Genomic DNA, 13,887 nt, shown 5'->3' on the forward strand with positions numbered 1-13,887 from the left:
TTGTGGCGGGGGCGGCGCGTCCAGTCGCGGTGCACGCTGGGCGTCGAGGGCCAGCCGCTCGCGAGGCGTGGGCGGGAAGCGGGAGGCGCCGGGCTGCCGGCATGGGGCCGCCGCGGCTGCTGCCGCCGCTGCTGCTGCTGGGCTGCCTGGCGTCGCTCCTGTCGCCCCCCGGCGCCACCGAGTTCAGCCCGTCCCTGGACAGCGACTTCACCTTCACGTTGCCGGCCGGCCGCAAAGAGTGCTTCTACCAGCCGATGCGCAAGGAGGCCTCGCTGGAGCTCGAGTACCAGGTCGGGCGGGCGGGGCCTCGCGGGGCCCTCCGAATCCGGCCGCGATTCCGCCGCACCTTTCCGGGACGGCTCCGCCCGACACGAGTCCCTCTCACGTACCTCCAGCGGCCGCCGGCTGTGAGGGCTGTGGGCTGTCGCTGGGCTCCGGGGCTGCGTGGGTAGCGGCCCATTCGGTCGCCTCTGCGCGCCGGGATGCCGGCCTGACCCCGCTGCGGCACCGGGGAAGGGAGAGGCTTACAGCGATCCTTCTTTCTTGCCTTACATTAATAGGCTCCTTTGTGTGCGCTATCAGGTCTTAAGTTGCCGTTCTTTAAAGCAGGATGTTAGCGGCTGTGACCTTGCATAGCAGCAGCCCTACGCCTTGCCTGCCTGTCTGCGCTCCTATGAAGCCTCTTTATCTCTGCAACGAAAGTTTTCCAGATGTAGCTTTTCGTAAGGCCTCGTGCCCTTCGTGCTGCAATACCCGCTGATCACAGAGGCGTGCAGGCTCTCACCCTCCCTCCCCCCCTTTCTTTTTTCCCTCTTGCTTTAGAAACATAAAGCTGAAAGTCCCGAAGTTTTCTAATTATTTCTGCTCTGTGCAGCACTGAGCAGGAATCAAAGATTGATGAGTGAACAAAGCAACAAAGCTTCAACGCAGCTCTAAGCAAAGCTAAAGTTTAAAATAAAATCCTGCTTTAAAATGTCAGTACAAAGTAATCACAGCAGTCTTTAAGCTTTATTGCACAAAGGAAAAAGAAGTCTTAAAAAGTAAACTTACTTTCACCCAGGCGTGAATTTCTCTGCAGTACTGTTAATGGTGGTTTTGTTTTTCTATCTGAACGTGTAGAAAAGAAGCTCCATATATTACTGGAAATACATGTTTTTTGTTTTGTTTTTTTTTAAACTATCCTGAATTTTTAGTGTCTAAAGCTTAATGCTACCAGCCAATAAAATGCCATAAACACAGTGCTGGTAAGAAGCGTTGTCCCAGTATGTTTGGGTTGTACCGTAGCCCTGAAGGTGTATCACTGTCTGTGTTTTAACTCTGATCAGATGTTAGCTATGTATCTTTGCTGCCCTTTCTCTTTTTGGTAAGCCTCCAGATCATTTTCAGTCAGTTTGAACTTTGTTCTCCACTTCAGTTGGAGTAGGCTGCTGTGTTCCAAGAGCTTCCTGGAAGGTAAAAGGGTGAAGTCGTGACATAAGAACTGTATTTCTACAGTGATATGGATTGTAGCCACATCAGTGGTTAAAGCAGCACAGCCTTGTAATACTGTATATGCTTATTATGAGCCTGGAAACTAAATGCCTTCAATTCTTTCTACTTCTGGGAAATAAGAATGCCCTGGGAGAGTTTAGACCTTGTTATCTTCATGAGGTCAGTGATGTATCTGTAATGGGCATAGCAAGTCCAGTCCTGACCGTTAATTCATCCAGCAGATCTTGGAGATGGTGCTGCATAGATTGTGTTCTTTTACAAATATATATGAGTTTACACATAACCTTTGTTATAAAATCTTTTTCCACCATTGAACTAACTCTGATATTTACTCATGATGACACAGAAACTCGGGCTTTTAGCATCTGCTGGTGTTCCAAGGTTGTCCCTTAATGAAATTGCACACATTCTTAGAAACTTAAAATGCTTTTGGAACTGTTTTTAATCTGTATCTAACTAATTTAAAATTCTTTCTATGTCAGTTCCTTCCCTAAAGGTGTTGCATTCAGCAGTGTGAACAGTTTGTTTGTTTCACAGGTTCTAGATGGAGCAGGATTAGATGTTGATTTTCATCTACTTTCTCCAAAAGGTGAAACTTTAGTTTTTGATGAAAGAAAATCAGATGGAGTTCATACGTAAGTTTAACTCCAGAGAAGTGTTACATCAAAGCACTGCTCTGGTTTCTTTAGCAAATATGGCTGAAATCAAGGCTGAATACTGCTGTTCATTTCTTAGTATTATAAAAGGCTTTCTAATAGAACAGTTTGAGAATATCAGTTACCTGTTTATGAACACTTAATGCTTTTTATATGGACTTTACCATGGAATGAAGTATATTTGTGTTCTAATGATGAGTGGTAATGGTCATTAAACAAAAATAATGGTGCGGTCATCACATCAAAAGACCTTGTTATAGTTATGTGAGCAGTAAGCTGCAAAGCACCCCTTTTCCCAGTCCTTTTATCAAGGCACGTATTACTGGTATTTTGGTACCAGTACAAGAATTCTACTCATATTACAGATACTTCTTAATCATTTACAATTCAAAATTCAAATAAAGGAAGAGGAAAATAAGCTGTTACCTTGATGATTTTAAGCTGATTTTAAGTCAGTGGGGTGGTTTTGCTGTAACTAATAGTAAAGTTGTTAAGTTCATGTAAAAAACGCATAAGCTTTTTAACTGCACAATTTTAGTTTTGAAGAGGAAAGCTTGCTTATAAAACTTGCTCTTTTAGAACCAGCACAGAAAGCATTCCTAATTCAATTATATGCTTATGTACACAGGGTGGAGACAGAAGAGGGGGATTACATGTTCTGCTTTGACAATACATTCAGTACCATTTCTGAAAAGGTGATTTTCTTTGAACTGATCCTGGACAATATGGGGGAAGAAGGACAAGATCAAGAGGACTGGAAGAAGTACGTTACAGGCACAGATCTTCTAGATATGAAACTAGAAGACATTCTGGTTAGTACTGGATCCTTAGTTCTTCTTAACATAGGAATTATTGGAAAAAAATATACATGCCATTCTGGCATATCACCCTAGAAACTTCTGCTACAGATGAAGCCCAGCACCATGAGTCTCTTATTTCCAAACAGAAACTTGAGAATACTTTAGAAACTGATCCTTAATCAGCAAAAAAAGACTGTGTATCTATCAAAATAATTCCCTTTTCCATCCAGCTTCCTTTCTTAATATTACTAAAATTTGACATTTTCCCCTAGTAGCAAAAAAACTAGATATGTATTCCATTTAAGTATTACTTAATCCCAATAACACAGTTGGAATGTGCATAGATTTCTTCATCGTGCGTTTAAAAACAAAGTACTGGCTAAGCTTCTTGTTCCTATCTTTCCAGAAATACGCCAGCCAGCACAAGGGTTAATTTTTCTCTTTTAGTTTGGTTTTCCAGATTTTATTTGCATCTTTTCTGTTTCATAAACTCATCAGGAGGTAATCTGTGCGATTCTGCTGACCTCGAGAAGAGCAGTAGTGAACCACTAAGGGCTGTGGAGCATAGTGGTACATGGAGAGAAGTAGGTGCTATGCCTTCCTGATGTAGCAGACATTACACGTAATGTCCTGAGGCATCAAGCAACTTCAGGGAAGGGCTTATACTTCTCAGATGACCCCAAGAGAACATAAGACCTACTCTCCTAGCTGCTTTGCTTATGATTTTTTTTTCATATTGAAAGCATGCTCAAGTCAAGTCAGTTCCAGTCTGCAATCACAGCAGCCACAGTTAGGATTTTCAGTTATTACAAATGGTAATGTTTGCTTAAACTGTACACTGGTCCTGTTTGATCTAGGATAAAGACTACTGCCCAAAGCTTTTATTTCCTTCCAGCATCACTGAATGATTGCTTTTAGGTTATTCTAGAAGCAGAGAATTGCTTGCTTTCCCTGTAGAACTGTTTGCTGGTAGCAAACTTACAACAGAGATGATCTGCTTACTTACTTTTAAGATGACAAAACAGCATCCACAAAGACTGAAGACACTTGTATAAAACGTGACATTGTATTCTATTATTCGTAATAAACCACACATTTTTAAACAATAGAACAGAATGTTAAAGATCTGAGATTCTTTACATGTATAGTATGATGTTTAAGTAGTTAGAATCAAATGCTGAATCTGAGAAGCCAGATGTTCTTTAAGCTCCTAATCGAGACAACTGGAGAATAAGAAATTTGTATAGGCAAGTGTGAAGAAAATCCCTCCTACAGTAATCACAAAGAGTACTTCAATGGATTGGCTGTTCATGTACATACAGGTATCTCTTCCAGAAGAGTAAATACAGGAATTGTCTTTGAGGGCTTTGCAGATCTTATAATTTTTGTAAAGTTAATGTTAGGGTTTGATGCTATTGTTTACTTAGACTATGACATAGTTTCCTTGTTCTTTGAGGAGTTAAATGAATGCTTAGTAGCTTCTGAAACAATGTATTTGCTGTGGGAAATGGGAAAAGGTTTTTTTTATAGCACTTTTCTGGCATTGATATTCACTATTGTGTAACTTACAAATTTCAGTATCACTGTAAAATAGCTTGGCATCCAAAAGTAACACTTGTGAAATATTTGTTAAGCTTGCAACAAAACAAAAAAATCCATGCAGAAAGTGTTACTGACTTAAAGTATCCTGTTGTAGCATATGTACCCCTTACTCTAGTTATTACTGGAGGACTCTGAACCTTCAGTATCAGGAATGTAAGGCCCAGTAAATCAGAGCTTCATGAAATCATCATTTAGGCTCCAGATTAAACTTTTAATGTTATTGGAATAGGTGCTTACTGAGTAAACTTGGGACAGTGAGTTCCTGTTATAGCTAAAGTGTTAGTGTACTTTCTCTGATTGCCTAAGCCAAACTGTGTTACTAATCCCACTGCAGAACCTCCAGTCGTCATATTTAACAAATTTTGGGGGTCCAAACTATGCTTCTGTTTCAAAGCTGAAGTAGCAGCCTATGGCTACTACTCTTAAAGCTGAAAAGAGGAGATGGGGATATAACATTATACTACTACTTTTCTTTTACAGCTCTAGTCTTGATGGTAGTTTGCACTAAAAACCAACTTGATTATCCAGCAGAAAAAAAAAAAAATCACTTGTTTTGAGATTACTTTGTTAGAAGTAAATGCTTTTTACTTTTCTAAGTACCTGCAATTGCACTTCCCTAAGATACAATGGATTGTTAAAAATAAAAAATGAAAAATTAGGTCTGATTTCCCTTCTACCTCCCCTTCCACCTTTAAGAGTGGAAGACATTGCTATATAACCTTAGTGCTGTGTTAATTAAGTCTTTCTGGGTGACACAGTGGGAGACCCACTTCAGAGACATTGAAGGCCAGGCTGGATAGGGATCTGAGCACCTCTCAAGCTCTGGCTGTCCCTGTTCCTTGCAGGGGAGTTAGACTAGATGGCCCTTAAAAATTCCTTTCAATTCAATTCTATGATAAACAGTCTAAAATGAGTTAATCGAAACTCTGAAGAGGTACAGATCTTAAACTAACTGACTTCTTGGCAAGAAATTTAAAGTACTAATCCAGTATTTTTTGTATGAATTGCAAGCTATCAATTTAAGGTGCTTTTTAATTTTCTAAAAATATTCTTTTGTTACTTACTAGGAATCCATCAACAGCGTCAAAGCCAGATTGAGCAAAAGCGTCCAGATTCAGACCCTGCTCAGAGCATTTGAAGCTCGTGACCGAAACATACAAGAAAGCAACTTTGACAGAGTGAATTTCTGGTCCATGGTCAACTTGGGAGTAATGGTGGTGGTATCAGCTGTTCAGGTTTACATGTTGAAAAGTCTCTTTGAAGATAAGAGAAAAAGTAGAACTTAACATTCAGTATGATTGTAACAGTGTAACATGGTAAGGGAGGGCAAGAAACTGCTTTATGTAAGAAAAAGAAACCTCTGAGAGTCCTTCGAATAGGCAGTAGCCACATCAGGTTTTCAAATCTGTTTTTTGTTTGTTTGTTTTTTAAAAAAAGATGAACAGAATGCCTTGTCCCAAGTTCTTCCATTATTTTTTTTGCAGCTGCTATTAACACTTTTTATGCTTATAGCATTTGTTAATGATTGTTACTGACTGAACAGTGCACAGGATGCTTGGTACATACGCAAAATATTGTTAATATTGGTGGGGTTTTTTTCATGTTCACATAAAATTTTAAATGGTAACTTTAGATATGAGTTGGTTTGCTGGTTAACATCGAACAAATTTACACATGCCTAAAAATTGTAGCCCATGAGAGCAGCCTGGTGACAGTCACTTATTTTCAAAGTTACATGTTTTAAAAAATCTTCACCTTGTGGGTAAAGCATCCCATGGAAACATTGGGAGAACAAAATGAGATTTTTTTATTATTTTAATATATAGATGATTAACATCAGCACTTTAAGAGAAGCACTGTCAATGTGAAAGTGATGTTGAAGGGAACTGGAGAAAATAAGTGATTTCTGTTGAAGGACTCTTCTATAATTGTACAGCCCTATTTCTTTTTTGTCTGTTACATGAGATTTGAGAGACAACTATATTGTATACAGATAAAAGCACACACACCTGGAAGTGTGGGTTATGAACTTCTACATATTGTAACCTCCTATAATAGTATTTTTTCAAGTAGTTATTTCAGATGTTATTTCTTTTCCCTTTAATAAAGGGAAAGGGGTCATGGTATGTGAAAACAAACGTTTGGGTTTTTTTCGAAGTCTCAAAATCCCTTTTATTTGCCAATTTATTTTTTATTTGTCTACTACATGTCCATGACTAATTCAGCAGTTAATCAAGTGATTTACATAGGCTTCAAAAACCAAAGCTGTTCAATTATGCATTCTCCTTTTGCTTACCATAACAACTCTTCTACATGTGTGAGTACACTCAACCAAGTAAGCAGTGTTTGCATATCCAGCTGTTTATATAGATAAGACATTAAGTGAGCAATAAATTCAGAATTCAAATTTCTAATGACTGTATGCTTTCCAGATAAAAAAAGCATAGTAAGATTATGGAGCATTTCTGCAAAAAAACCCCTGATGTGTAATAGTTAACTAGTTTTAAATAGAGTTCAAACTTACTCGTTTTTACAGTGTGCCAAGTCACTGAATTCCTGTATAGATGTGTTAAAGACAGTATGTGTATTAGCACTGTGCCTGTTCTTGGACCTAGGCATGAACAGCAGAATTGCAATTTTAAACGCTTCCTGTGAATAGAAGTGATTTAATGGAGAAAAGACAGGGTCACTAGACAAAGAAACAATTGCTTCAGATAAAGCAGTAAGGGCTACAGTACATAGTAATGCCACTTCAACTTTAGACAGTGGGACCCAGCAACAATATCTTTAAGTAATTTTTATCACTAGAAGTATTATTCCATTCAGAACTTGTTCTAGAGAACTCCAAAGGCTATTGAGCTACCTTTTCCTTTGGTAAAGCTGTGTCCAAAATAAGTGTGTTTCTCTTTACATGCTGCATATCTTCTCTTTCCCCATAACGCTGTGAATTAGAAAGTTTATTCCTGCAATCAAAATAAAGTCTAAGAAATGTTAATTCTTCCTGATGAAGTAGCAAATAGTATTGTACTGCCATTTCCCCATGCATCTCCCACCACCAGTACATACGTGTAGCTGCATTAGGACATAAGCCAAAGCTCATTGGAGTCAACTTCTGAGCTATTGATCAGGTCCCATCAGGGTGAGAGAATAAGGATTCTTAGGGGCCTGTCCCTTTTGCTAAAAGAATCTTCACTTGCATCACAACATGATGCTACATGTTGTACCTACAAACCACCTACAAAATGCTGAACCAGCTCAGTGAAGCTCTAAGACATCTACCTCTTACATCAAGGCTACTGGATTCCAGCTTTCAGCTTAGACCTCCAACAGATAAGCTCTGCCACATTTTGGAGACGCTTCCCAATGGGAATTACGTTCCCCAGGAACTCTGCTGTGCCTCTCTGATAGAGGTTATAAATCCATTAGCAAAACAGGCCATTTGTTGGCACATCATTTATCTTTGTTCAGTCTGGTTTATTGCCTTAAGCTGCTCATGAATGAAGATCTCTCTGATAAGGCAAAATTCAACAGTTTCTTTTAATATAGACAGCAGTCCCTGGTAGAAGGAAAATACAACTGTCAGCAGAGTTGAGGTGAAATTATTTTATAACTAAGAAAGCTTACTGTATTTTCTCCCTCTTCAGGGCTTGCTGTAGAAAACCATACAGCAAAAAGCTACAAATGCTTTGATAGTGGCAGCTGGAATGTGTATTATAGGTGAAGGATGTGGCATTTAAACTTGTCATGGAATAACATTTCATTTGGATTTTGAGAAGTAGTTTGCTTTTGACTGTATAAAATTTAGAAAGGACATGATATCTATAATTTTTTTCTTAATGGTATTTGTATTCAAAATTACACATTTTAATATTTGTGGATGTTGAATAAAATTATGCAAACCCCTGAGATTTTCAATAAATGACATTTAAACCTGTTTGTGTTCTTCATCTTACAAGAAAGTAAGCTGCAAAAGATCAAATGTCCTAAGCCAAAAAACTTAGCTTTTCTAAGAAGAACCTAGCTTTTCATAACACAGCTTCTGCATTTCTTAGTCACAGAATGCCTTGGATGGAGAGGGACTTTGAAGACCATCTAGTTCCAAGCCCCTGCCATGAGCAGGACTGCCACCCAGCAGATCAGACTGTCCCTGTTCTACCTTGAATGGGATGAGGTATCCACAGCCTCTCCTTGTAACTTGTTCCAGTAGCCAAAAAGACATTCAGAGAGGGGACCATAAGGGCTCTGAAGAACCCCACTTGTTCAGAGGAAATGTTTTATCTAGCTCAGTCTCCTGTTTCAAAAACAGAAGGTGCTGTTGTACAGCATATGCAAGCCTAGCACTGTCTGTGATCTGATACATCTAGATCCCATTTTAAATAGTCTACTAGCTTCACTCTATGTGCTGTAAGACTGGATCAGTAACAGTTGTGTATTCATTTTATCCACAACCTTCATGATTTATTTTTTAACTGTCAGTAACATTATTTTTCTCCAGGCCAGTTAGGTATTTTTCTTTTCGTTTCCCTTAAACTAAGCCCTTGCTCTAACCCAAAAATAATTTTACTTCTCTTTGCACTTGTTCTAGGCTGCTGTCCTTCCAAGATGAGGTGGCCACAAGTTGAAAAGATACTCCAGATCACAGTCTTGCATAGCTGAAAACAAATATTCTTGACTAGCATTTAGAACTAGCAGCGCCCTTTCTTTTCCTCATTTACTTCTTGGTTAAGTACAAGCAGCAGGCAGTTGATTTCATCAGCTGTTAGAATCAATCATCATGCTGTTTTACAGGTCATTTTAACCTTCATACGGATGAATAAGGCACTGTTCAAATTCTTTTTTTCCATCAGCATAACCCAAAATCAACTTCATCAATGCAAATACCAGATCAAAATTTGACACAAACCTCTAAGCAACAGAAACACTTAGTTTTGAAGGTACTAAAGGCATGTTGTATGTCTTAATTTTTTAAGTTTGTTCCTTGATAAATAGTGGCATCCCGTATTGCTCCTGCAGTTCACTAGATACACCCAGAACTGAATGGCTTCCACTTACACAGGCAATGAGACCTTCAGCTTCTGTTAATATTTATTAGCAGCTGCCATAGTTAAGAAAAACCTAAATGCAACTAAATGCTTGAGATAGATGAAGAATTTACTGTTCACTTAATTACTATGAAACAAGTAATTTTGACAGTGTTTTTTAAAAATAGTCCTAGTTAAGACAGAAAGATTACAGTTGCAGATGGTCTTCTGAAAAAGATGACAAAAATGGTCTTGGTTAAAAACCAGATTTCCAGTTAAAAGTAAAATTACATTTACATTACTCTTTTACTCATCTGCTCTTACATTTACCTTTGAGAAAAGTCACAGTGGCTTAAATTAAGTAATCAATGAGCCAAATTTTAATATTGATAGGCAGTCAGACTGCAGCAATCTTCTGGCAGAAAGCATTTAAAAGTAGGGTAGCCAAGTGTAAGTAGTGTTACCAATGCAAAATGACCATGGTATGTTAAGGAAGTTAAAAAGCTTTGAAATCTTACTGTCGTGATTTTGCAGCTCTTGAGATTGCAGAACACAGCTGTTTCTTCTAGTTTGAAGTACTAGAGTTAATAAACACACAGAGAAATGATGCTTCAACCATTATTCACTTGTGCTGTCTCTCCTGAAAGCATTCATCCCAGCGACTTCCCTTCCACACGATGACACAAGACTGGGAAGATGAAGCACACCGAGGTGCCAGCGGGCACTTCTCTGCAACTCTGGGGCATGTGAGCATATATACCAGCCAGGCTCATTACCACAAACAGAAAACAAAAAGCAGGGAAAGGTAAAAACTGAATTGATATTTATTTTTTTTAAACAATCCTTCAACGGCTTTTTAATAAGCATTTCATAGCCCATTTAAAGACTTCATTAATAATAAATTTTCATTTTAATTAAATACAATCTAAGTTCTTGTGTTTCTAGGACTTGGGAATTTGAACACATGTACGTACGTATGTGCATACAATGCACACAGATGCAAAGCGAAGTATGTTGGTATGAACAAGAATCAGAACAACTTGATCTCACGTGTATGGAATCACTGCAGAAATCTGGGGAAAGAAAAAACCCACCGACCAACTAAAAACAATACAGATGAGCTAGCTTTCAGTTCTGCACTTCATGGTCATGGCCAAACCACTATTATGCCCCAAATGAAAGACCAAAGTTTCAATGTATGTCAAGAACAACCCCAAAACAATAGCAGAAACAGAAATATATAACAGGAACTTAAAAACAACAACAACAACAACAACAACAACAACAACAAAACAACAACAACAAAAAAACCCTACACTCAATGCATTCTTGACAGGATAAAAACCATAGAAGTTCAAGTGAAATGACAGTACAAAATTCTACTTCATAACTGCTGAAAGATGGAGATATCAGTAACAATGAATTCCAACTTCATTCTCACACTTACGCACAGCTTCCGCTTCTATTCATCTTTTTGTCTTTCTAATTGCCCTGTACAGTCTTTTTCAAAAGATGGTCATTCCCCTTTCAACTCTCTTCATCAACTTCAAAGGATTCTTTCCCCTTTTCTTCTTATAGTTACCTACAGGTAATTGATCCAATTTCCAAAACAATTCTCCCATAAACTTTGGGTTGAACATTTTTCCTCACTCATTCCCACTTTTTTCTGTCCTAACTAGGATCTGAACAGACCTGACGCCTCCACAGAGGTACTTAGGCATAAGGTTCCACACTGACTAAATGCAAAATTCTACACTAAACCCTTTTCTCCATTTCTAGAAAACATTTTCTGCCATCATATCTTTAACTGCAAAGTTACTTCTCATTCAGGTAGACATCTGGGAACTAGAGAAGTGACACAGTTTAAAGCCTGAAAATGTTACCTGCATAATATTTGCAAGATCCATCCTTGTCCCTCAGTGCACAGAACAGATGCTCTTGTCCAGTTCATCCTTATCATTGTGTTCTGACTACTGCTCCATCTCCAGCCTTGGTATGTTCCATCTGAAGACCAATTTCCTTTTAAAATACAACACTAAAGATCACTTCAGTAAGACGTTTCAAAAGCTTGGCACTTTTCTATTGATCTACTCATCTTTCCTCCTTGCAAGACAATAAACTGCTTTTCTTCACCTTTGAGACCTCATTTGGATTTCTCGTACTAAAACAAAATATTAACATTGACCTTATCTCACTGAACGACCTTACAAAATTTCCTAGTAAGCTCATACAAAACGCCTGCTATAAATGGAAAAGCACAGAAAATTCCTCTTCATGGCAAAGACAAACAAAAGTGCCTTTTCAATTTTCTGTTCTGAACAAGGATTTGACAAATAGTTTGCTATGATGTTTATTTCAGTTTGGACCAGCAATGTGTCATGATTTCTTTGTTTTCTTGTTTATCTGATGCCTACATTTTTTAGGATGGCCTCAAAACAGACTTCTCCTATCTAAATATTACAGTAATACAAATAATACAAAGTGGAAAAAATATCATATTTGGTACACAAGGGAAAGGTTCTAAATCAGTGACTGCAACAAAGCTGAGTTACATATATTTACACACATGCATACATAAAATGATCAAGTTAAACTAAAAGAAAATTATTACATACAGCAACATTTGTATTTTTCCACTCCATTATTACATACAATAAGATTCACGAAATGAGAGAAAGCCATTTGTACTACTCTAGTAATAGCTTCAGCAGCACCACTGCAGCATTTTCCAGTTCATAACACCTTGCAACAAAGCATCTCTCAGGTGCAGGTGGAAGACCAGTTAGTATCTATGCGCAGGGCAAGAATTTCTAGGAGAGCAACAGGCAAGCCAGAGCAGAGGAACCATGGACAGGAGGAAATCACATGTATGTACTGCACGAGAATACAGACTCAAAACTCATTCTTCTCTCAAAAAAACAAACAAAAAAACCCCCACACATTTAAAGTTGGACTTTAATTCTAAGAAAAAAGCAATTCCAAAATTACAAACTGAACATCAGAGTCAATTCAACCATAATAATAAAATGAAACAATGACATTCACAATATTAAGTCTACGGACAGTTTGACAAATATTCCCCTCCCCACACCCCCAGCTAAAGTCCCCAAGTACATTCCAATATTTATCTTCAAATGCTGAAGCTTTACTGAAAATACTGCTGGTGTTCAGTTAGAATTAAAGGACTTGAATAAAGTGAAATAGACAAATACAGATGGTGTGAGTAAGGTTACGAAGGCTTTACATTTTGCATTATCCCAATGTATAAACATTCAAAAAATTAACATGAAAGATGTCGTGTTATCAAAATATTGCAGCTACAGGCAAGGCAACATTAAATTAATAGCTGAGGGTATGAGGGGAAAAAGATCAACATTTCAGTGAAGAAAAACAGAGGTGGCAGCTTTTAGTTAGCAATTTTATAAAGCTAGTATTACCCAGCCAGTCATAAACCAAGCACAGGATTAAGAGCTTCCCTTGGCTAAAAGGCGACAAAAAAAATAAAACAAAAAATCACCATGTCAAGGAGAGCAGAAAAAAAAAAAAAAAAAAAAAAAAAAAGAGTCAAATAAGTAACGTGATAAGAAAATACTAACTCAGGTAGTAACCTTTAAACCACTCTGTCATTTACGTTACTTAATTTTATTTTGGTGGTCAACTGTAATCTTAAGAGAAGAAGGTTTATGCTGTACACTGAATAACCATAGCGTAAAAATATTCTTCCTCCGTCCACTCTTTGGCTATCCTCCCTCGAAAGTTATCAGAAAGAACATGTAATACTGGCAGGAGACATTTTTGATTAAAAACCAAAATGAACACATCAACTTAGAAGTTGGGACATTTTATAAAAACAAAAGAGGTAATATTGTATTAAAACGAGTAACGTTAACTTCAAATGGCAACATATTTTTTGTTGACCCTGTGCAATAATAGTTTGCTCATACTACCTTTATCGCAATATGACTTTCTACACATATGCATGAATCTTGTGCAACTCCCATCAACTCAGTTTACAACTGGGACACAATTTACAATCAATGTGCCAAAATAGCTTTAAAATTGTTATTTCTAGTCGTTAATGTTCTAATCCTGCGCTTTCTTTTTTTTTTAAACTGTTAAGTCACATGGAAAATTAAGGAATATATTACCCCAAGGCATATGAACATCAATGACTGCACCCATTGCCAGAACACAATGCACTGGTTTGACATTTTCCTTAGTACACAGAAAGCAAAACAGCACCCAATAAGCCTGAGAAGAAATGCTGCTGTGTAAATACTGGCAACTATTCCTGAAAAAAGAATTATGGGATGCATA

The 13,887-nt window shown here is 37.9% G+C and overlaps 1 protein-coding gene and 1 long non-coding RNA gene across 2 annotated transcripts; one reads left to right on the forward strand and one right to left on the reverse strand.

Annotated features, from left to right (window-relative positions):
* The first annotated feature begins 101 nt into the window (after positions 1 to 101).
* On the forward strand, positions 102 to 8,483 carry TMED5 (transmembrane p24 trafficking protein 5). The gene is made up of 4 exons (XM_042820092.1): positions 102 to 290; positions 2,029 to 2,126; positions 2,776 to 2,959; positions 5,617 to 8,483. The coding sequence occupies exons 1-4, from the start codon at positions 102 to 104 to the stop codon at positions 5,833 to 5,835; spliced, it is 690 nt and encodes a 229-aa protein (XP_042676026.1). The 3' UTR covers positions 5,836 to 8,483.
* A 1,893-nt stretch (positions 8,484 to 10,376) lies between these two features.
* On the reverse strand, positions 10,377 to 13,881 carry LOC122161025. The gene is made up of 2 exons (XR_006169037.1): positions 11,454 to 13,881; positions 10,377 to 10,643 (listed from the first exon to the last, which is right to left on the reverse strand). It is a non-coding gene; the product is annotated as an uncharacterized LOC122161025 (long non-coding RNA).
* Between the last annotated feature and the right edge of the window lie 6 nt (positions 13,882 to 13,887).

The sequence above is a fragment of the Centrocercus urophasianus genome, unplaced genomic scaffold (assembly GCF_019232065.1).
Source record: "Centrocercus urophasianus isolate 14NV4802_14NV808 unplaced genomic scaffold, USGS_Curo_1.0 seq_18, whole genome shotgun sequence".
Classification (NCBI taxonomy): domain Eukaryota; kingdom Metazoa; phylum Chordata; class Aves; order Galliformes; family Phasianidae; genus Centrocercus; species Centrocercus urophasianus.